Source organism: Prinia subflava, chromosome 4 (genome assembly GCF_021018805.1).
Source record: "Prinia subflava isolate CZ2003 ecotype Zambia chromosome 4, Cam_Psub_1.2, whole genome shotgun sequence".
Taxonomy (NCBI): domain Eukaryota; kingdom Metazoa; phylum Chordata; class Aves; order Passeriformes; family Cisticolidae; genus Prinia; species Prinia subflava.
The window spans coordinates 24,799,662-24,824,338 of NC_086250.1; the positions used below are offsets into that span (position 1 = coordinate 24,799,662).

General features: G+C 37.5%; 1 protein-coding gene across 7 annotated transcripts in view; it reads right to left on the reverse strand.

Annotated features, from left to right (window-relative positions):
• Nucleotides 1-24,677, reverse strand: part of IFT56 (intraflagellar transport 56) — a 75,830-nt gene that overhangs the window by 28,599 nt on the left and 22,554 nt on the right. For all 7 annotated transcript variants that reach the window (XR_010080224.1, XM_063396107.1, XM_063396106.1 and 4 more), the window contains 8 exons: nt 17,546-17,595; nt 15,071-15,216; nt 13,219-13,390; nt 12,754-12,828; nt 11,456-11,558; nt 7,812-7,867; nt 5,978-6,031; nt 5,489-5,552 (listed from right to left, as the gene is read on the reverse strand). Coding sequence is in view for 6 of the 7 variants with exons in the window: in XM_063396107.1 (XP_063252177.1) it covers nt 5,489-5,552; nt 5,978-6,031; nt 7,812-7,867; nt 11,456-11,558; nt 12,754-12,828; nt 13,219-13,390; nt 15,071-15,216; nt 17,546-17,595 (720 nt within the window). In the remaining variant the exon portion in view is untranslated. The remainder of the gene's footprint in view (nt 1-5,488; nt 5,553-5,977; nt 6,032-7,811; nt 7,868-11,455; nt 11,559-12,753; nt 12,829-13,218; nt 13,391-15,070; nt 15,217-17,545; nt 17,596-24,677) is intronic.

A 24,677-nucleotide genomic window follows, 5' to 3' on the forward strand; every position in this document is an offset into this window, starting at 1 on the left:
CACTCCAAGTGTTTCTTTTAGATTTTGTTTTGTCTGTCCCCTGTTAAAGTGCACAACATCCAACATGAGATAAAATGTGTACATTTAATGGAAATGACTTGCACATTAACTCAGTTTTCTCCATGTTCCTTGAATCTCCAAAGCAGAGATCTAATTAAAAAAAGCAAGGGGCTTAATTGATGACTACAAATGACTTTACAAATAAATGATACTGTGCTCTTCCTAAACTCCTGTGGCTGCTTTTCTTAATGCAGTCAATGGAATTTCCACAGTTAACAAAAGCAAGCCAGGAAAAATATTCCCTTATTTAAATCCATTAGTTTTTAATAACCCACATTAATGTAAGAAGCCTTGTAGACTGTTGCAGTTTAATCCCAGCCAGCAAGTAAGTACCACTCAGCTGCTAGTTCACTTCACTCTCCTGACCCTCATAAAAAAAGCAAAACTTGTGGGTTGAGGTAAGAATGGTGTGATAATTGAAATAAAATATTATTAGTAATAATAATAGTAATGATAGTGATGAAAAGGGGAGAGAGAGAGAGAGGAATAAAACCCAGGAGAAACAAATGATCCAAAATACAATTGCTCACCACCAACCGACCGATGCCCAATCCCTTCCCATACCACAGTAAGCCCCTCCCAGACAACTCCTCCCATTTCATGTACGGGGCATGGTGTTCTATGGTATGAAATAATCCTTCGGCTCATTCAGATCAACTGTCCTGGCCATGCTCCCTCTCAAATTCTTGTGCAGTTCCTCAGTGGTAGAGCATGGGAAATTGGAAAGTCCTTGACTTTGCAACAACTAAAACATCACTGTGTTATCAACATTATTCTCATACTACATTCAAAATGCAACACTGTACTGTTCTCTAAGAAGAAATTTAACTGTGTCCCAGGCAAAACTGGGACATAGGCCCAGTTGCAAGTAAAGACACAGCAAAGGATTTCCTCACTTTAGCAAAAAACAACCTATTTTGTATTATAAATCTGCAAAGTAGCTAAGGAACTTGATAAAGACCTTAAAGGTCCTTGCAAGGACTAGCAGGGTGGGAAGTGCTGAAGCATTGTGGAATTGCATTTTATTGAAATGGTATGCTCTGGCTTACCCCTTGAAGTGTATGGTTTATCTCAAGCCTGTAACCTCCCCTGCAGTATCGTGTCTCTGTAACCCCATTGGCTGGAGAATCTATCCGCGCCCACTTTGAATCTGTGCCTGTTAAGGGTGCAAGCGAAGAGGGCTCACACTGGAGGCCTCTGGAGGCTCTGCTCCCCTCCCCTTCCCTCTCCCCTTCCCTCTCCCCTTCCCTCTCTCCCCCTTTCCCTCAGTGACCATGCTGCCTTCCTGGGGTCGAACTCCAAATAAATCCTCATCCCATCAGCACCTCACCAGCCATCTAGAGTCTCCTTGCCTGCCTGCATGCGAACACCAATGAACCTAAGACCCAGGGGGCTCCTGGGGAACCCTCCCCGGGGACCTCCCCCAAATCCAAACTGCAACAAAGCATGATGTACATGCTTGAACAGCATGGCCGGCTACTTGGGAAAAGCCTAAATATACAAATAGCAAGAATTCTGTTCTCCATTCTAAATCCAGCAATACAAATGACCACAAGTATTCAACATACTGGCTAATATGCTAAGTTGCCTAAGAACACAGAAACTATTATATTGAATCCAAGGTTTGTCTAGTTCAGAGTTTTCTGGGTAAGAATACTCAGTCATAGAAAGAAGATATTCTGGTTTCACATATAATACATACTGTGGTATGTAATGGCATTTCTGCTGAAGTTTATCTCAGCTCCCAATAACCTGCACTGAGGACTTCTTAATCACCACAGAAAAATTTGTGTTAAACAGCCAATGGACTTTTCATCTACAACTTTTTTTATTCATTCTGGTTCTTGCAAGTTTCTCTGTCAAATAAGTTGTGTTATGTGAAAAAGTAATTAATGCTGTTTATTTTAATTGTCTTTAATGATAATTTATGTTAATGCTCTTTGATTTTTGTATTGTAGAGTAAATAATTCTTCTCTATTCCTCTTTTCCTTGTAATTTATGATGTACATAATCAAATTCAGTCATATTTCTGCCCATGTAATCTGCTTTATTTAATCTCTTCTTTTCTCCAGCTTCAAGAATCTATCCTGTTTCTTTGATCATCCTTGCTGTATTTAGTGCATCCTTTCTTGGTCTACCATTTTTTAAAAGAAATGTAAGAATCAGAACTATAGACAGTATTCAATGAAAAGAATCACATCTGTATACAATGACACAGTACTTATTTTTGTTTTCTCTTTCCTCATCAATTCTTAAGATCCTCTTCAACTTTTCCAATAATTTTGCTAAATTTAATTTGCATATTATTTCCTAGTATTATATAGTCTCTCACATCTTTCATCATTATGGAAGCTTTTATTTGTACTATGGGTAATTCTGTACCATTGGCAAACTTAGTTGTTATAGGTGAGTAATGAGATGGTTGGCTCTCACAATTAAAGGATAAATATTATGTGTATGTTAGAGGAAGTTTTGTAGATGTATAGTTATGTTATTGTGATATATCCTCCCTTAGTCCTCTTTCCCCTCTCCCTTGTATTGTTGCCACGGGATGGCCTTGGTCGTCAGGGCACGGGGGGTGCTCATTACTCTGGCAACACCTGACCTGCAACCAAGATGTAAGAAAGTGACCTCCACCAATGGACGGCAAAGAAGGGGTTGACTGACAAGACTTTATACCCTTATGCCAAGGGTATAAAGACCAGAAACACGCATTTTGTAAATGAGCACGTGGTTGCTGGTCACAGAAACTCCCAGCGTTGCTCTTTCTCCTTATTTAGTCCTTTGTTGTATTTTCTTTAGCTTTAATAAACTTAGAAGATTTTTAAAAAGCGAGCATCATTTCTGACACTAGTTATATCATTATTTGTCTCCTATAGCTCATTAATTATGAATACAAGTCCTTTCTTTAGATAAACAAAAGGTTCTTTCAAGTGTTCAAATCAGGTGCATTTTTATCCTTTTCACTGATATTTCCCTGTAAATTTTCTGCTAGAAATGAGAAAATGAGAATTATGTAGCATCTCTTCTTAGGATTAGCTCTGTAGACATTTTTTTGAGATATTTGCTAATGTGCAGATTTTGAATTTGATTATACTCAGATGACTTAGTAGAATTGTAATTTCATCAGAAAATTTCAGCTCAGGTGGGATGTAATTCAATATTGGTCCAGAGTTACCTGTTCACTTGTGCTTTCTCTAAGAAAGACAGGAACAAAAAGTTCATGCTATTTATTATGCCAAGTAATTGCATTTATTAGGTCAATATGGGCAGAACAAAACTCTCCAACTATTACTTATCTTTCTATATAAAATCTGCAACCTGTTTAATATGCCATTCACTGTTCCTATCCAGGCTGGCTGGTGAATAATTTGGCTTCAACCTGGTGAGTTGCCTATCTAAACATATAATTGAAAACAATTTTGTTTTACTAACTGATAAAGAAAATATATTTATTTTGAGAGAAATTTTCTATCATATTTAGAACCATTTTTCCACTAGTATAATCTATCTGTATTAACGTATGTTTATTTAATGTACAATCCCCATTGTATGTTAAATAGAAACAATAGCCTACATGTTACCTTCCACCTATCACATAAAAATATTATTTTAGTTTTTAGCTCCTCTTCTAAAATCAGGCATTCCACTTTATCCATCTTTTTAAAAAACACCTATTTTTTTCATAAAAACACTTACATACTTGAACTTCATGTGTTTGTTTTTTTGTTATATCCTACCTAAATAGAACTGTTTGCCTCTTTTATTTCCTATCTACAGTTTGTTGACCTTCCTCTGTTCTTCATTTGAGGTTAAACAAAACCCTTCACACTATTTTACTTTTAAAGAAATTACCCTGAACTGTGTGCTCTTCTCTATGGCAGTTTCCTCCCACAAACTTCTAAGAAGATGACAAAGCAGTTCTTACATGGAAGTACCAAGAGGGTAAGATGCTCTCAGTACTGATATTTCCTTTTACCTCTAATTGGAACCAATCCTTCCCACAGGTTCATTTTTTTCAAGTAATCCATCTTCCTAATACTACATTTCTGTTGCCATTCCCCCCGCCTCAGCCATTGAAAGGCTGAAGTCTCAATCTCTCTATCTTAACTTTGCATATGAGTTTAAAAATATTTCTCAGTAAAATTCAGACTTTTGGTTTTCTAACAATTTCAATTTTGGGCTGCATCTTCACAAGAAATCCTTTCCTTGCCTATCTTTTCCGTGACTATCTCTGTATTATTTTTATCCATGTGTGGTCTGGTCACTTGTCACACACTTAATGCCTATAATAGTCACTGGATGACTATTATAGGCATTAAGATGTTCCCACTAACCGAGTCCTCGACTGCTATGGTTCATATTGTTTCTTTCTATTTCCTGGGATCACAACTCTGAGGGGATAGCTTCAATGTGAGAGGAATGAGTTATGGAAATCTCATGTATGGAACCACTTCCAGTCTTCCTATGTGAAATTCTCTGATGCATGACCTCAATAGTATCAGGGCTGCAAGGGGAACAGAATAGAAAGGCTCAACAGTATTTCTGAAACTTTCATCAGTGATGCAACTCTATCTCTGGAACTCCTTCTCTACAGTCACCATAGACACAGGAGACAGCATTCTGTCTCTGAGGACCATGAGCTGTTTGCACCATAAACATGCACAAGTTATCCACCTAAAGAAACAAGAGACAATGCCTACAACAGAAACTGGCAAGTCCCATTTAGTCTAAATTTCTATGTTAAAACTACTGACTTTTTTTATTTGGGATTTTTGGTTTTTGCAAAGAGAAGGGAAGAGAAGAGCGTGGTCTGGTCTATTACTGAGTAAATAAAATTAAATATAGAAAATATACTGATTTTGGGGTGTGGTGGTGAGTGGACTATAATACCTTTTTTCTCTCTGTTATTCAAGCAAGAAGTTAGTCCCAGAGCTTCCATTTCTCCCTGTAACCAAAGTCCTCTTCACATTTTTATGACCATCAATTTCAGGGCATGCTCCATGCTAGGACTTTATGTACTTGACAGGCTTTCATTAGTGGTCTCAGATTTGTACCTGTGTATCTCTGCCTGTGAGGTTGCAGCCATTTGCTTCATCTAATTAATTAGGCTGTTGTCTTCTGTTTCTCTAATGGGGATTATTAGGCAAAGGCAAGCTGCCTCAGAGTCTCTCACAAAGACTTGCAGTTTGCAGTACAGCCTCTTCTCTAGATGAAGTTGTATAGAGAGGTTTGGAATCGAGACTTCTAATTTAAACTTGCAAATTTATTTTTGACTACAATTTAGAGTTTCTGAAACTCAGCCTATAGAAACAAAATGCCTAGCAATATTCCTGCTATCAGTCAGCAGTTAGACACAGATATGATGGTATTTATTTGGATCTTTTAAGATAACTTACTTAATGGAAGAAGAACATTTCAAACATACCACATTCACTGGCTGATTCCCCCACCAACTGGAAGAACTGTTGAGCAATTTTCAGATGATCTCTCTGGAAGAAGAATAAAAACGAAATTCAAGATGAGTTTTATGGTTGATGCTACAGTACAGCAAAAAATATACTGTGAGGAATACTTGGGGAGCAACTAACAGATAAACCAGGGCTGAAGCAAAACCAGAAAAGGTAAATGTGCCACTCTATGTGCCTAGATAAAGACAAACACTGTACAAAGCAAATGGGGATTTTGGAAACAGGATAGAGAAATTATATTCATCTAGATTTACTATCAAGACCAGCAACAGAAATCTGCATTTCTTTCATTTTGGACTGATTTTTGTACAGAAAGAGGTTAAGAGGCTTGGAAATCCTGCCATCTAAATAAGAAATGACTGCCTCTTTCACTCCATTCCAGTTTCTACAGATCTGTTCACATTATATTGTTGGAGAAGCTGGAGCATCTCAGGGGCTTTACTCACTGAGCCCATTTCTTGTCCAAGTGCTGCATTTACCACCCCTTTGAGGATGTACTCCTGGAAAAAAAATGTTAAAAGGAATCAGAGAAGACTTGGAGAAGATTTCAGAAGACACATAAAAGCCTATGTGTACATTATTTTCTTCATTAATTCAACTCTATCACAACTGAGTTTAGTAGATAGCTGGTTACTGTGGTAGTGCTTAAGCACAGTACTAATTTAGTCCCCCAAAATAGATTCTACTTGCTAGGTAGTCACTTCTACTAAATATGTTAGATGCAAAGGGGTACTGTGTTTTCTGGTAAGTCTTATGGTCAAAGACAATGCACCAGGAGGAATATGATAACATCCTTTCATGCCCTCTTCACCATCATATCACCAAGAAGTGCACTATAGTTATACTAAAGCACAGACCCCCTTTCAAATATGCACATTGGTTAACCATAACCACTGACACCCTTGCTGCAAAATTCCTCGTGTTTCTCATCAGGACAAATATGTCAAGAGATTTGTGTTCTGTTGCCATGTTACTCTAGTGAAATTAGGAACAGAAGTTGATACCCTGTAACCTCTAGTATGAGAAACTATAGTTTAATTCTCCTCTGAACAAAATTTTTTCAGCATGTAACATACTCTTTTGTCTTACCCAAATCTTATAATGAAGAGTTATATCTATAAACCTGCTTTAGTAGGTACTCCTGATAAACCAGGACAGCCCTGTCACAGAGGTAGACACAGAAGAAGAGAGATATATTTTAAGAGACTGATGACAGAATGTAAAGAAACAATCTGAGAGTACTAGCCAGGATAATAAGTAATCATTTCAGCACACAAACTGTCTTAGAGATGCATGATTATTATCCTACATGCATTGAGATGAAGAAATTTGAGAAGTAGTCAAGGAGGTTTTAGAAGTAGTTTTGCAAGTCTTAGCAGGGAGTTCCTTACAAGTGTGAGAAATGGAAAAAAAATCACAAAGATTCTCATTTCAAAATGTGATCAAGAATTATTAGCCAAGTATATTGAGACAACAAAGGATACAATAGGACCAAAAGCCGCAGAAAACTTTTCAAGTAAGTTTCGCTATACTGAAAAATGCAAGAAGTGTAAAGTAACATCAGAAGACACTCCTCACTCCTCAGCACAGAATCACCAGATCTGTTTTTGTGGTTTTCCTTTTCCTTCCCTCCCTCCTTCCCTCCCTCTCTCCATCTAATGCCTTACACAGACTCATGAAAGGTCTCTTTTATGCCCAGCTATGTAACCCCTGGAAAATAAACAGCAAAGAGGAATAAATCGGAGATTAAAGATGCTGGAACTGCCACAGAATTACAGTAGCAGCCAAGGGACACTGCAGTTTTCATTCATGGCAGCCAAAGTGTGATGGGATTAGAAAATATCATTATTAAAAATGTTTAATTTAGCGCATTTTGATTGAAAGGGCTTCAGTACAAACTATATGAGCACCTAAGCTAGCAGATATGAGGGATGAAAGCCACCACAACGCAGACAACCAGCTATAGTTGTAAGGGGGCTTTTACCTATGCAGTAATGGTCCATTTCTCAAAATCAAGGCTGCACACAACAGAGCTGCATTCTTAGTTGAACCCAGGTGGTACAGTAATAAACAGGATAAGTATTCATATATGCCCATATGTAATACTTTATGCATGCACATTAAATTTATTGTTGATGAAGGGATGAAAATACAAGAGTTTCAAGAGTGTGGATGGGGCAAGCTGTCCTAACGATTTTTTGTATATATTTTGTATATGGCAGGTTTCATATCAGTTTATAATCTCTGTCTTTATGTGCCATGACATCATTTTCCAATTACCTGTGGAGCTGTAGGTTCCAGGTCCTTAATCAGGTTATAAGCCTCCTGCACATCATCTGAAATACCAGACATCAGAATGCATGACAACCCGTAGCACACTGTATTAGAACAAATCACTCATCCTCTACAATGTTCCCCAATAGTTATAGACTTAGAAATAAACCACTTAGACAGGAGGAGTAAGGTAATTATAAATCATTGTGAATTTCTATTACAATGGTGATAGTTTACTAGAACTCAAATAACAAACACAGACTGAGTAATATCTTCTTATTTACTATAGTTTTCCTAGAAGAGATAGTTTGGCCCCTTTGTTCATAATCCAGTGGCTGCCTTCTCAACAGCACAAGGTCAAAATAATAAATCCATCATCTTCCCATATTTTGTTTTCTCCTATTTATTTAGCCCTCAGTGAGAATAGGGTAGCATGATGCTCTAGGGAAACTTCATCTTTTCCTTAGCAATATTTTAACATCTGCCCAGCAGACCCTAATTAACAAAGAAAAAGCACTACTAGTATAGAAGTTTACATGTGAAGTTTGAAATCTCTAAACAACTTCCTTTCCACACAATAATTATATAAACTGAATAGGTCCTAAACTTTACCCAAATTAAAAAACATGTTGGCACTACAGATTGTAACTGGATTTCTTAGAGATCACAGGCATGATGTGCTGTGGAATGAGATTTGAGCTATCCCAAACTGGGCCTCAGATTTGGGCCTGCTAGGCCTCAGATTTGGGCCTGTGTAGAAGTAGATAAGCTTGTGGCACAGTTAGAAATTAGGTTAAGGTGTGTGTATGGACTAGATGGGACAGTTAGAGTAGAATCACCGTAGCTGCCTTAAACTAAGATTGTTTACATTTTTGTTCACGCTGAATGCCAATTAGAATGCACCTGCAATTGTAAATTATTTCACACTGTATAAAACCAGCCATTTCGGGAATAAAGAGGAGAACGTATGATCTCACCATATTGGTTGTACCGTGCGTTGCTCTGTCCAGCCTCCATTAATAGAGCCCTGGCAATAATGGTTGGCTTTGTAAACCAACCTAGTGAAGATCCTCTGTTCCTGGCACAATTTTGTTAACACAGCATTACATCTATCTACTGCCCACACAATAAGCCTTATCAAACAAAAAATTCTTTCACCAGAACATACAATCCATGCAGGTACTTAAGGAAATATACACTGGAGCTGCCAGGCTCCCACCCATCATCTCTGTTTCCTTACCTACTCCCTTGCTCCCTTGACTCACTTGACCATAGTAAGGCAGCATTACCTTTGCTTTGTGGTTTTTTTTTGTTTTGGTTTTTTTTTGTTTGTTTTTTTTTTGTTTGTTTTGGTTTTGTTTTTTTTTTTGTTTTTGTTTTTTTTTTTTTTTTTTTTTTTTTTTTTTTTTTTTTTTTGTTTGCTTGTTTTATGGGTTGTTTGGGGTTTTTTTTTTTGCTAGCTCAGACCACCACCACAAAAAAAATGAGAGTAACCCTCTTTGTTATCAACACAGTGTAGACCATCAACACAAAACTATGCTCTTGAGGCTCCAACAGAAGTGACTAGCAAATCTCATGGCAGATTATGGCAGGATACCAACTGACCTCAAACCCTGTTAGAAGTCATAGCCTGAAGAGTTGAAACAATGGAGTGTATGTTTGTGCTTCAGTCATTTCAGCTCAGAGCTATGTTTATCAGAGACATTTTGAGTTTTGGAGAGGCAATTGTAGCCATAAGAGGTAAGAATTTCTCATTTTCCTAACCAATACTGCTACCCTAGCAAGACTTAAAAATGGAAATGTAGTCAAACCAGAAAAAGCGGTTTTAGTCTGAATTCCCCTTGACCTCCTTTGTCAGTACACAAATCATTTGTACATCACAATGAAGAGCAGAACCTAACTAATGAAAATTACTGCAAGGTTAACAGCATATGAGTAAACAAGACTGATTTTTAACTGATGCATGAGATGCACTTTGTTTCCATGTAAGTAGAACTTAATTTGAAACACATGTTATTATCAACAATATTATTGTGCAAGATAATTGGTAATAGTACCAATATTGCCTATAGTGACACTTGCAACAATAATACTGGACAGAAAGGTGGCTGGGGACAGCAGACCAATGCCAAAATGTACTCACTAGTTCAAGGTGTGACTGGTTGTGTGAATAAGGGGATAATGGTTGGTGCTGTATACCTCGACTTCAGCAATGTCTCTGACATGGTCTCTCAGAAAAACTTGAAAGATAGGACTGGCTAAGTAAGACTATAAGGGGATGGAAAACTGGTGGGACTACCAAAGGAGAGTGATCAGTTGTACAAAATCCAACAGGTGGCTCATTACTAATTGAATGCCCCAGGGACTGATACTGTTGAGTAACTTATTTTTATCAATGATCCAGATGATAGCATAGAGTACTCTGAGCAAGCCTGCAAATGATAAAAAATTGTGAAGAAAGCTCCCAGATAGTGAGAAGCAGCTCAGTAGGCTGAAAAAATGGGCTGAAAGAAATCTGATGAAGTTCAATGGAGGCAAAATGCAAGTCTTGCACCTTGCCTGGTTTGAAACATGCCTGAGCAAGTCAGGTGGGGAAGCTCACGGGCTAAAAGGCAATCTGGCAGACAGTGCAGCCTTGCAGCAAAGGAGGCCAACTGCACACTGAATCATATTAGCATGAATAGAGCCATCATGGCAAGGGTAGAATTTCTTTATTTGGCACTTGTGAGGTTGCACATGAGTACTGTGTTCAGGTTTGGGATCCTACCATCAAGACAGACATTGAAACTGTTTTGAAACTGGAGTGAGCCCAACTGAGGGCTCCCAAGGCAGGAAGAGGGCTGAGGAGAAATGGAGAGAACTGCATTTGCTTAGCTTTCAGAGGAGAAAGGATCTCAGGGTAGATCTTATCACTGTCCACAATTAATTGATAAGAGGATACAGAGCAGATGGAAACAGGTTCCAAAGAGTGAGAGAGTGGACTCAAGGTAGAAGATAGGAAGTTCTATCTGGAAGCTTGTCTGCACAAGGCTTTAAGCAACCTGATCTCATTGGACCTGCCTTGAATCACAGAGCCAGTCAACTGACTGTTGAATAAAAACACAATGGGAGAATAGGAATAGCTCTCTGAAAAACTCAGATACAATTCAGAGAAGCTGGCAAACACAGGAGAGATACAAGTAGAAAATCCTTACCACCAATTCTGGCTACCTACCTGCATTCTTTAGGAATTGTGAAGTAGATTTCAATGAAATATCTTGTTCACAGTCACTTTGGTTCATATTTTGTTTGTGCTGTACTTAAAGAAATGGTTTTCTTTGCTGTTACAGGACATATGCTTACCATTCTTACATATTCATGCAGAGAAGAGGCTCCCTCACTAGAAACATATAAACACTACCATCCCCAAAGCGATCTTCTGCAACCCAAGAACCTCCAATACTCTGCTGAAGTAGGCTTTTTTCGAGTGCACAGTATTAAAGCCCTTCTCTGCAAGCCATGGGCACTTTTACTTGACTATTTTACAGAGGAACAGAAAGTGAAATAAATTACATTTTACTGCAAAGAAATAAAAGCATTGAATAAGTTGAGATAAGATGAATTAATGTCAGCCTTAAAGCTATGAAAGAGCAAGAGGTAGGTGTATTTACCTTGTTGAAGATAGTAAATCACAAGGTTCAGTCTTGCCTCAGGAACAACATCAACCAGAGGAGGTAGGACTTGCAAAGCCCCTTCTCCTCCTCGGAAAACCACCTCCAAAGAAAAGCAGCATATTGATAATCATGTATCAGAATCTTTTCTATGATAAGTTAATTCAAGGAAATTAATCTTAAATTCCTACATAAACAGTAGAAAAATGTCAGTGGCTCTGGCACTTAATTCCTGCTTTATTATAACTATATAATTATACAGTGTGACAATCTTTACTCTGAAGAATATAAGTATTTAATCTATATGTAAAGATTAACTTATTTCAGCTTTTAGCAGCTCAAAAGAGTGATACTTTATATATCAAAGATTTAAAAGAATAACAAAGTCTGAGTGAACACATACGAACTATAAACCACTAATGATGTTTTCACATGCAAAAAATTAGGCTAACAACTCCACATTTATTTAGAATGACACAGGATCCTAAAATGATCAGGAGCAGTCAATTATACTCCAGTTTCACATGACACTTCTTCCAACAAAATCTAATGTATTTATTCAATACAGCAGTGGCAAAAATACCAACATACAAAATAAATAATGCTAACTTACAGAAGTCCAGTTTGAAAGCAGTTTTAACTCTCGGGGAAAGAAGTGTTAGCTTGTGATGACTGCTCTTGAAAAATGTCAAAGCAAGTAACTGCCTGTCATTAAACATGAGCAATCTACTGTTATCAGTTGTTCAGCAAAATAATAATACCACTGAAGGGAAAATTAACCATTAGCTACACTTAGTGACTGTGTGCAGAACACAACAGTGTTGGTTTTAAGAGCATCTTTTTTTCCTAGAACTCCTTGCTTAGTACTTTTCGTATGAAGGACATTTTCATGAGCTACTTTTATTCCAGTCAAATTGTTCTGGTACTAAATGGAGTTCGGAGTCATCCTGACTTGTTTCTACAGTGTCTTTATGGAGTGGGCTCCGCAAAATATCTTGCAAAGGTACTCTTACACAACATATATTACTTTAATATGCCTTCATGACTAAAAGCAACACTAGCATTATTTTCTTGACACAACTGTCCTCTCAAACTGTCAGGGAAAAATTCCAGGAAAAAAAGTAAATACACTTGACGGCACATTCATTATTCTGGTAGGATTCCTGGAATGGGACTTATATGACAGAAAAGATTCAATTAAGTCTGCAATTTTTCAAAATTTTCCACTTTATGAATCATCACGAAAAGCTCTACAAATGAGTGCAGTTCATATCAAATCTCAGGAATGCATTACTTACCAGATTGTGCTTAATGAGCTCCTTGCCAAACTCAAAAGATGATGAGGCACTGTCTGTCAAGTTCTTGAGCTCTGCCTGGAATTACACACATTCCAAAATTTTAACATAAAACCAAAAAAGCACAGAAGCCTTACTGGAGCTTCAAATGAGCTTCGAAGCTGACAGCAAGGCATCTCCATTGGTGTTGGATGACGAGAAAATTTTGTCTTTCAACTTCTATCTAATTATTTTAGCAACTGGGTAATACATATAAACACAAGATCAAACGACTACTGGGAAAATGCTAAGACCACTGTGTACATATGTGGACAGATGGGTTAATGTCAAGGAAACTGAAATAGGTGACATTCTAAAAGGACACAGTGTCAAGGTAAAAGCCATTATCAACATTACTGATTAAGAAAAAGGAAAAGAAACGTGTGGAATCTAAACTAAAATAAAGGTGAGTTGAGGTCCAATAGATACCTCTGCAGCCTTTCCATTGTAAAGTCGGAAATGGTTACAAGCCTTAAGGTTAAGAGCAATGGTGCTGTCAGGAACTTGCTGAAGATAAACGGCTAGCACTTCCTGTGATACATCATAGTAATCCAGTTTGTAATAGCACAGGGCCACATATACATTCAGAGCCAGGTACTCCCTGCAGGAAAGAGGATTAAAGAGAACCTTTAAACCCACCAGATAGGTTAACATTTTCCATTACAGCACATTAAAATCAGTAAATAAAAAGAAAACTCTTACAGCTACACATATTTTACAAACAGATCAAAACTCGAGTTTCTGAGAAATGCTTAGGGCTTCTCTAGTTTGTTAGCTAGGATAGATTCACAATGTTTTTTTTCCACAGCAGCTACTGCAGCTTTTAAGAATTACCAACAAAACTTCTGGTTTGCAAATCTGGGAAATGGTGGCAACTTCACACCAAAGAAACAGGCAGAACATGAGCACCTGGCAAAACATGATTTTCTAAGCAATACACTCAAAGACATTTAATATGCACATAAAAGTTTGTACCAAGTACAATTATTTCAAAAAATCCTTGTCATTAGGATGCCTTAAGTTTTAGCTTTCATATTTTTCAGATTCTGTGCTTGCCTAGGTGTGTAGCTCTGAGCTTCATATTGTCAGTAATTTCTCTTCCTAGGGTAGGTACACAAGAACAATCCTTTTCCAGCTCGAAACCAAGGACAGATGTTACAAGCTTCTGCCCAAAAAAATATAAACAATGGAGAACTGAAGAGAGCAACAAGGAAGATGGAACTTCATAACCTGAAGCTATAATTGGACAATTAACTCCAATATGCAAATAGACCAAAACTTATAAAAGTGTGAAACCTCTTGACTGGTCGTCCATTTCTGTGACCATTTTGGATCCATCTTGGGTGTAGCCCGGGCCAGGCTCTTGTACTGCCCAAGGTGTATACTTTAGGGCCTTTTAATGAATACCTTCTTTACTCTTTAACTCTGTCTAATCTCTCTTCAGATCAGCCTCTCAAGGCATCAATTACAGGCAGTCAAGCCAGAAGAACTAGACAGAGAAAAGAAAAGCATTTGTGAAAACTCTAACTAAAAGGATCATTTTTATGAAGGTTACTCGTTTAGTTTTGAGGGATTGTTTCTACACAACTTGGAGGTTAAAAATCTCTTTTCCAAGCATTGCACAATATATGCATTATGATGGATTTCTCTGAAACATTCAAGAGGAGAGAGTGCCAAAAGATAACAGTATTCTTGGACAGTAGTTTCTATTTTATTAAAAATATTTTCAGCCACTTAAGAATTCAATTTGTTCCTTGTTAAATTCTGGACTAAAAATTTGCAGAACATGACAGAAAAACCCATCAACATGCCATAGAGGATAAACAGAAAAGGAAAGAATTTCAGACTTAAAGGAATGCAAGGAACTCTACATAAAACCCAAGAACTGAACCCTTCTTAGAAAGGCTAAGAAGTGAAAGAGAAGTCAATAACTCAAGCAAGGTCACAAGATTGGCCATCAGAGGGGGAAAAATAAAAAGACAAAGCAGTACATAACCATATATAATTTCAGAAGAAATTATTTTAAAAATAAAAAAGATATTAGAATGAATTAACAATTTCACAAAAAGAAAACAAGAGAGAGCAGACTTCTTTTTAAACATGGGGTTTTTAATAATACTTTGAATGAACAAAATTGAGGAGTTGCAACTGGTGCTCATTCTGTGATGGGAAAGGGACATAGTAGTTGTGGAAAATGCCTGCTTTCAGAAACCAAGCAACTATTTGGAATTTAAATACCACCAATAACATAGATGCTCCAATAGGGTTTAGAGATGCACACCGATTATCCAGCAGAATGCGCTTGTAGATATCAATAGCTTCTTGGTAGTGGGACCGCATGTAGTGGATAGATGCCAGGCTAAGCTGATCTTCTGTAACATCTTGCAGGTTCTGGTGAGAGCTCATCAACTTCTTTTCATCACTGAACTAAAAAGAGTGGGACACATTGTCAGAAGAGTTCAGGAAGAAAAGCTTTTTAATTAACCAGGTTAGTTTTGTCCTTGCTGGTAAACAGTATTAAATATCTGGAAAACGAGTTACTTTAAAGTTAATTTGACCAGTGGAGAAAAACAAACATTAAAGATGAGTTCAAACTGGATAAATGTTAGGCTAAAACTAAGCACACATTTTCCTTTAAGGTGTGATTGTGATATAATTACATGTCATGTGCTTTGATGGATAAGAGGGAAAGAACTGAATTAATTATTTCAGAAACAGAATTTCACAACACAGAATTTCATCGTAATTATTCAAACCAGCAAAAATTCTGCTTTTTGTAGATCCAAATCTAATGTCTCATGAATAGCAGAAAAACACAAGACTTCCAAATAGACAAGACCTAATTTTTATAAGTCTTATTTACAGCACTAACAAGTGCACTTTCATTAGCCTCCAATTTCTAGTTTCTTTAAGTAAATGATTTATTTTTAAAAGCATTGCTGAATAGCACATAAAACACACACATAGAAGACTAAAAACAAGGAACAGAGTTAAACATACTCATTATATTTGTATTACAATAGTGAAGTTGAGGCTATTTACCTAATCAGTCTGCTCAAATCACTTATTCCACTGCTTCCCTTTGCTGATTTTACTGATTCAACAGTAATTATGAATTTCTCTTAGACACAAATTCCAGTATTATATATTTGTTTTTTCACCTATCTGCTAGTTTTCTTCAAATCCTTCTCCTCCCTCTTTGAGCCAATCATGAACTTAAAAGGCAAGTTGTAAGTTGCTTAACAGAACTAAAGGCAATGGGCTTCATAGTTTTGGTAAAACCCTTTATTTTCAGCGACTAACTAGATAAAAAGAAGTTGCATAATTCCTAGTTTATCACAGACATCTGTAAGTACCAGTGCCACTGTAAAAATGCTTTAAGATTTCTCTCCTAAAACGAACAGATATTTAAGTAAAGAGAATCTGACATCAAAGTTAACATTCAGGGTTTATACTTCCTTTTAAGTCAATGTCTTTAGTAGCAGAATGGTTCTCAAGTATTCTGTACAGGATGGTACAAAACCTAATTTAAGGGAAGATAGCTGTGTGGTAAGTGAAATAAGCACTTAATTGTTGTTGAAATTAAATTAAATTTCATGCTATTAACAATATGATTTCCTGGACACTGAACTACTTAAGAGAATCAGTAATAGCATATACACCATTTTGGTCAAATTGCTACATGTAAGAGGGCTGTAAGTTAGGAAAACTTGGTACATTTTAAAAAAAAGTAAAAAAGCTTCTATATTTTTGATTCTATTAAGACTTCATGCTCTGTTGCCTTGGTTTTTCTGAGATTTTTTAAAGCTTTCTACTTATTTGTAAGATGGAGTCAGTTCTGTAGCTACTGTTGCGATATTAAGGTTCAGTCTTTCACTTTCTCACGCTTTGGAACATAAACAACCTTTCTTGTTTTTGTTCACTGTTCTTTGCTTACATATTTCTAGCTTAAAAACAATGTTGGTTGACAGCTGGCATAGCCAGTGGGGTGAAGGGGTAGTAACCCCAAGATCTAATGTGCTTTCAGACTCACAAAATTATAAAAGGAAAGAAATAAACAGGCTGGGGCTCTTTTTCTCGGTAGGGAGCAGCTTTCACTGAAGACCTCTACCTCTGTGTGGTTGATTATTGCGTTCCGGGCAACAATGCTCCTCGAGATTAAAAATACCATTACACTCCTATTGTATGACTTATGTGAAGCATATTGGTAATATTTTCCTTAGAAACATGTTCAGAGCATCTGTCGTCCTATTCTTTTGGAAATTTTTTAGCCTTCTGATTGTTTAACTTCTTGGAGTCAAGATTCTCACACTTCTAACAGTTTCTTAATGTAAAAATAGCTATGTTTACTTAACGGCAGATTTTTGTTTACATTCCTTTCTGAAGGAGGAGAACTGATTGACTGTCTGTTTGACCAGTGTGGTTGGAGGGGTCATGATCCTATCCTCCAATCCACAACTGGTGCCAAAAACGTATAAATATGAAAGAAAGTAAAGTTCTGCCCCCTTCTTTCCTGCTCGGACATCTGTGAGTCGCGTGGTTCTTTTGTGTCCAGCTGTGTCAAGCATCTATTCTGAGATCATGTTTTCATACTTGCTTTCTCCTCCACATTTAAATACAGTAGGCTGGTTATGAGAAATGTTTGTTCTTCTGCCACCACAGGCATTTCAGTTATTCTGCCAGGTTGCCAGCATAAATTACACATTACCAAATTGAAAAGAAAACAAACAAACCAGGAGCGAAGAAAAGATCATACCTTATGTGCCAGGTGAAAGAGTAAACGGTTCTGGAGACCACTCTTAGGTGCTGAAAGGGAAATTCAGTAAGTATTATTGTAATGAAAGACTCATAGGATATCTCTATATTTTTAACTTTCTCAATAGATATGAATGCACCCCTATTCTTTCATTAACTAGCCCAAGTACAGTTCTTCATTGAGAGCCCTTTGCAGGTAATGCCTTGGGAGAGGTTCTACCAATTTTAGAGTGGTTTAGTCTTCCTCATTCCTATCTTAATTCCCTGACTTATTTCTTTTTAAATCCTTGTTGAAAATAATTTTTCATTGGTCTCTACCTTCCATGAGCCTTAAAACTTCTATGAATTGCATTATCATTTCCCTGCAGTGATTTCTCAATAATTCTCTGGAGGGTTTTTTTGTGACACATAAGCATAGCATCTTTTCAAAATAAAAAGCAGCAACAGATTAAAGCTCCTTAAGGCTCCTTCTATGACGTGTCATTTGAAGTAAGCTTTGATTTATAATTCCAGGAATCTTGACAATTTCTAGTGTACTGAAAAACCCAGTACTGCTACCATTTTGTTGGGCATGCACATTACATTATACTTCTAATATTTCTTCTGTCCTTAGGAATGAAGGGCACATGCAAGAATTCTACGGCCAGAGTACATACGATTCAAACTAAGATATGGCAAGAGGTTTAAGGGGGAAATCATCTTACTGGAGCCAGTAAAGTTAATGAATTTTCTTGCTCTATCAGGATTAGGAATTCCATTCCATATGACACAAATTGTAACCTGCAGAGTTTTAAGTCACTAGAACCTTTTCCTTCACCAAGAGCGACAAATGTCCTCATCGAACAGAGCTATTCATTTCTCTTGCAAGCAATCTTCCAAAAAGCCTTCCCTTGTTTCCTGGACTTTTCCTAGTCTAATGAGCACACTCATTCTTGCTCAGACCAACCAGCTAGCAAACCATGTTCCACAGAAGAGGGATAAATGGAATCTTTACAAAATTCCAAATTACTTACTGTGTTTATAAAGCCATGAAAGTGCAGAGTTAGCACAGCAATAGCCTGTGACACAAGGCTGTAATTCTTCTGACCTCCTAAACCACAAAAGAGGGCTCAAACCACCAATCCCTCTTCCACACCACCCCCTGAAGATGGATTTTTTTTAAGCAATTTAGGGAGAGATTTGCTGCTTTCTTACTCTTTCTCCACATATTAAGCAAACACTGTAACAACAGTGGACAGTGCCAAGACCCATGCCATTCTGATCAGATTGGCAGCGCAAGGTTGCCCACCTACTTCTAGTAAGTTCCTAGAAAAATGACGACAGTGAATTGTATCTTTAAAGAACTACTAGAATAGAAGTCCAAAATACAAAGGTGGTATAAAAGCACTCTCACAAGACCACAACACCTTGTAACATACTTGTAACAGAGCATCAAGTTGTTAAGAAGGTAAATGGTCTTCAGTCCAGGATATATGTGGGAATTAGGCTATTTATTAAAGAACAGAAAGTTTTTCTGATCTACAGTAAATATTGCATAGGCAGACGTAGTAGTGTAACTGACATGATAGTATGGCTATTTCATCCACTGAGTTAGAGAGTACCTTAATTTCAATGCATGCTCTTAGCTCTACATGTTCCCCAGCATTAATTGATAGGTTTTAATATCAAAGTTTGGAAGGGTTGCACATGGACCCTACATATGCTTTTGTGAGAAACTTCAACCACAACCATCCTTCACAATTCAAAACATTGGGTCATCAAAGACTCAAAAAATACAAACAGGACAGATTGTGGTATTTACACTGAAAAGAACATATTGTATAATCACAGTACTATGGGTAAAGACACCAATGTTCCTTTTTTGAGCATGTTTTCCTTTTTTCCCCCCACTTTTGAGTGTGTTTAAGCATTAATTTCATTGAAAAAAATGTGACTTGCAAGCAATACTGTCAAGAACCTAAACCAAGGAATTTTTGTTTCACTAGTCAACCAGTAAGCGCAGGCTGCCCTTGCAAATCTGGCATCTGATCTGACATGAAAATTATTATTTATTTCTTGGCAGAAGCTGGAAGGTTAGCCCACATTATTTAACACCTAAAAACAAGCAAAAGATGAAATCTGAGTTTTGATGGTGTGCATGGATATATGGAGGATGGAGGAGTGTCCTGCTTTGTAAGATATATGATACTAGCTATCTGATATTCTTTAAACTAAGTTGCTTAAAACCCCACTCAAATATAGCCCTGTCAATATAGGAAGCAGAAATATGGAAACATTCAATATCAGCAGTTTCTTTTCTCTTGGTGCCAAATACATTCTTTGAGGAAGACAAGGAAACATATGAACAAGGCCATATTAGCTTTCAGAAAGAATGGGGTCATGAATATGGGATAAAGGTGTTGTCAATCACTGGAGCAGGAAGTGATACAACTGCCTCATCAGAGATAATGATTTTTAAGGGACATTTAAGGGCCATTAGTTTGTTCTTTTATTATTCTCTGCTGCCATTAAATTTCATTGTCACTGATCTATTAATGTTACAAGGAAGTACAATCTTATTTTCCTGTTCTACTTTTTCAAGACAATGGCGCTACTTTTTTTTTTAATCAGTACTAAGCAATCCTGAGACCATAACATACATGAAGACAATGCTGTATGGCAACAAACTGGAGCCTGCTCCAGATCTAGTACTGGCCTTATACTCAAGCACTGGAGTAGCTGGACAGAGTATATCTCTTTCCACCTAGGAAACACACTGCCTTTGCCACAGTTTTTGTCATGATCAGTGCTGTTTTTCCAGGCACTAGCATCATAGCTATCATAGATCTTAAAAGTGTTTTGTATATTCTTATGTGCTGACACTGACAGGCGCCTACAGAAGTATTTGTTAAAATATAATAAGCAACTACAGTAAGAATGAAAACATTGTTGAAGACATCTTCACTAATTATTTAACAAAATGTCAAACTCACTAGAAATGGCAGCTCAGACTCTTGGTAGGTTCCATATTGCTGTCTCAGGCAGTAAAAAGATGATGAAATGAAGTCATGGACAATCTGGCATTTGTGTCCTCATAAGAGTGCAAGGCACTGCTGGTCATGCATCCAGCATTAACAAATCCCATCTAGTACATAATGCATATTCTATCACAGCCCTTCACACATCAGCAGGCTTAGAACACATGTTAAATAGCAGGAGCTGGTAGGAATGGAGCAGGGTTTAGAAGCCTCCATCCTACAGCAGAAAATACGACCAGAGGAAACCTTATTCTTGTCCCTGAGAAACAATACTCTGCTCATCTGAACATAGTAGCTGTATGAAGGCCTGTGTGCCTCAAAACCAAAGTTTCACTGGTGGAGGGGAAAAGTGAAAGGGAATGGGAAAAACGTTCAAAAAGAACCATGGTCCAGCAGTGAGGTTTACACCCATTTGAACAGCTCAACTGTTCAGAATTTTCTTGAATATCCTTACAGAGGATATTCACTGAAATTTTTCAACCCCTACAAAACTTAAATGGCAGTTCAGCTATGTTCAGTTACTTGCAATACACACACATTTAATTTCAGTCATACTATGCACAGTAAATTAAAGATCATCAAATTGATTACTCCTGGGCTGTAGCTTCCACCATACTTAAAAAAAATAAAACAAGAAAATAAGATTAGTAGCTTTTAGAGTTTAAACGTGATATTTTCACTTGCGCACTTTGAAAGTTCTATATATAAAATGACTGGTTCAAAACCTCAGCTAAAATACACCAAAAATTAACTGCTATTCTCAAGAAATAGAGTACAAGCAAGAAGGCAGTTAAAATAAACATGCTGGTAAACATGCAATCCTAAGAAAAGGAAGACCCAGTAATTGTTCTGTGCCTGCTTGTTACTGAACATTTTCACTGGTGACAACTATTTAACACTTGAAAAACATTATTTCACCAATAAGCAAAACCAGTTTGGAAAGTGTCATTGTGCTTACTAACCCATCTCTGTTCTGCTTTTGTACAATATTGCTCCTTTCAATATAGGCTGTAAAATGACTTCTCTATTCAGTTAAACAACATATACCTCTGGCATATGCAGAAATATGCAGAAGCAAAGAAGCAAAGGGAAAGCAAAGCTTTTTCCATCAAAAATTGGAAGGGATGAAAACTCCCCCAACTTTAGTGAATGGTTCATCAATACAACCCTGTCTGTGCATGAATCTTAAATTTAATTCTAAGATTCCATTTATCCTAAAAAGACTATTTTTCATAACAGCCTTAACTGCAGCCCCACTTATGTGCACATTTTGTGATTTAAAAGAACAGTTTAGACTGTTTTAGTTCTTAGTTTCTTTCTTAATGCAAGCCAACAACTTCTGAGAGCACTATGTGAGATTCTAAAAATTTGGCTCAGTTGCCAGGATCACAGTCCAAGTGTGCCAGGCTGAGTTTCTGTTCTTTGGCCGTTGCAAGGCACAGAACTGCGAATGCAACATAAGAGTATTAGTTTTTATAATAAAAAAAAAGTTGTTATTATTATATATTAAACTAAGATCAGTAGTTTAAGCCTCATTCTCTCAAGACAAGATTGGCTACCCACAGCACAGAAAACATATGTTCAGCCAATGTATGAGAACACAGATGCAAAAGGAGTCAACAAAGCATCACCTGGCAGCTTCACAATGGGATGACTACAAAATAACAATAGCTGACTTGGAATTCTACATCCATCTCAGAACCAGGAACATTAATAACTGCAATATGGACAACAGGGGACAAGGAGATGCGAGAAATAGCTGAAAGGAATTTGGAAGAAAGCCCAGAGGAGGTAAAATATAGTTGTATTAATACAACCTTCAAGTAGGGATTTTTCTTTATTACCTTTTTGCTCTACTTCTTAGGTTATATTTGCAGTAATTATTTTTTATATGGCTTTTGATATTTAGACTTATTATTTCCTTAGAGATTCACAGAATGGCTTCAATTGGAAGGGACCTTAAAGATATCTAATTCCAACCCTCCTGCCACAGATGTGAACACCTTCCACTAGACCAGGTTTCTCAAGGCTTGTTCAGCCTGGCTTTGAACACTTCCAGAGATGGAGCTTCTCTGGGCAACCCTTCACCATCCTCACAGTAAAGAAATTCTTCCTTGTATCAAATCTAAATCTACTCTCCTCCTTGTCCTATCACTACATGCCTGTGTTAATGGTCCCTGTTCAGCTCTCTTGTAAGCATTTTCTAGGTGTTGAAAAGCCTCAATGAGGTCTCCCTGAAGCCTTCTGTTCTCCAAGCTGAAAAATCCAATTCTTTTTGCCTTTCCTTGTAGGAAAGGCCTTTAATCATTTTAATGGCCTACTCTGGACTTGCTCCAGCAGGTCCATGTCCTTCCTATGCTGGGGACCCCAAAACTGGATGCAGCACTGCAGGTGGGCTCTCACCAGAGCAGAGCAGAGGGGCTGAATCCCCTCCCTCACCCTGCCACCCATGCTGCTTTGGATGCAGCCCAGGATACAATAGGTCTTCTGAGTGCACATTGCTGGGTTCTGTCCAGCCTCTTATCCACCTGCACTCTCAAGTCCTTCTTGGCAGGACTGCTCTTAACCTGTGCATCCCCAGCTGGTGTTGATACCAGGGGTTTCCCCAACCCAGGTGCAGCACCTTGCACTTGTCTTGTTGAACTTCTTGAGGTACCCACAGATACACCTCTCAAGCCTGTCCAGATCTCTATGGAAGACATCCCATCCTTCAACTGTGTAAACCCCACTACTCAGCTTGATGTTATCTGCAAACTTACTGAGGCTGCACTCAATTCCTCTGTCTGTGTCATTAATGAAGATATTAGATAGCACCGGTCCTAACAGGGACCCATGACGGACACCACTGATCACTGATACCCCTCTGAGCCATTGATCAGTACTCTCTGGATCTAACTGTCCAAACAATTCCAAATTCACCTAACAGTCTACCCATCAAATCTGTATCTGTACAATTTAGAGAGAAGAATGTTGTGGGGAACTGTGTCAAAAGCTTTACAGTCCAGATAGATGACATCCATAGCCCTTCCCTTGCCCACTGTTGGAGTCCCTCCATCATAGAAAGCCACTAGATTGGTCAGGCAAGTCCTGCCCTTGGTGACGTCATGCTGGCTGTCCTTAATGACTTCCCCATCCCCTCTATGACATGAAGTTTGAATTGAGCAACAAAAAGCTAAGAGATCAGTTCATATCTGTTATAAAATAAAGATAAAACCTTGCTCCATGAAAGATTGTGGACTATGTATCTTTATGAATACATTAATTACCTCATGGTTTTTAAATATAGTTTCCTAAATTTTCCTAAACTTTAAGTATCCTGCAAATTTTTCCTCATTAATGGAATGATGGTTAACAATAATTTCCTTAAGCAACAGCAACAGTATATGGCAAGAAAGAACTTGATTTGATTTCAAGATATTTACATGTTTGTATGGAAAACCTGTCCCAGAAAGCTAGCTGATTTATGCTCCCTTTCACACAGAGATTCTGTCACTGTAAAAATTTAGAATTATAGCTGAAACCAAATTAGTTCTCCTTAATTTATCAGTATGCTACTTTCAGGGGTTTAGCATAACTGCAGCAATAAACAACATGCATTATGCAAGAATTCAGGCAAAATAATCCCAAAATAGCAGTGGTAAGCAGCCTAATATTAACAATATCATTTTTTCATATTAACACTATCATTTTTTCAAGTGGTATTCAAGGCAGTATTGGATAAACAGTGTTCTTCTAAAGACTCTACCTATTCAAAAGAAGTATTTTGCTTCTGCAAGATCTTTGCAAAACCATGGAAGAGAGTGCAAGATGGTATGGCCTCAGCTGTCAATACTATATTGGAAACAGCCACCACTGATGCAATCCTAAGTTGTTAAAGAAAACCTAAAAGAGGATCTGACATAAGCAAAAATAAAAAGGTTTAAACTCAGTATAAGGAATATTGAAAAGGGGGATATACCACACTTGGAAGCTTTCACATGAGAAAGAACAAGTGTTACAAATCCTCACCTGTGACTGTTTCCCCACCAAACTTAAGTAGCTAGAAGTCTTGGTTTGGAAAGACAGGTATCTGTCAGGGAAAACTGGAGTTTCCCTTGGAATGGAGAAAGTAAAAAC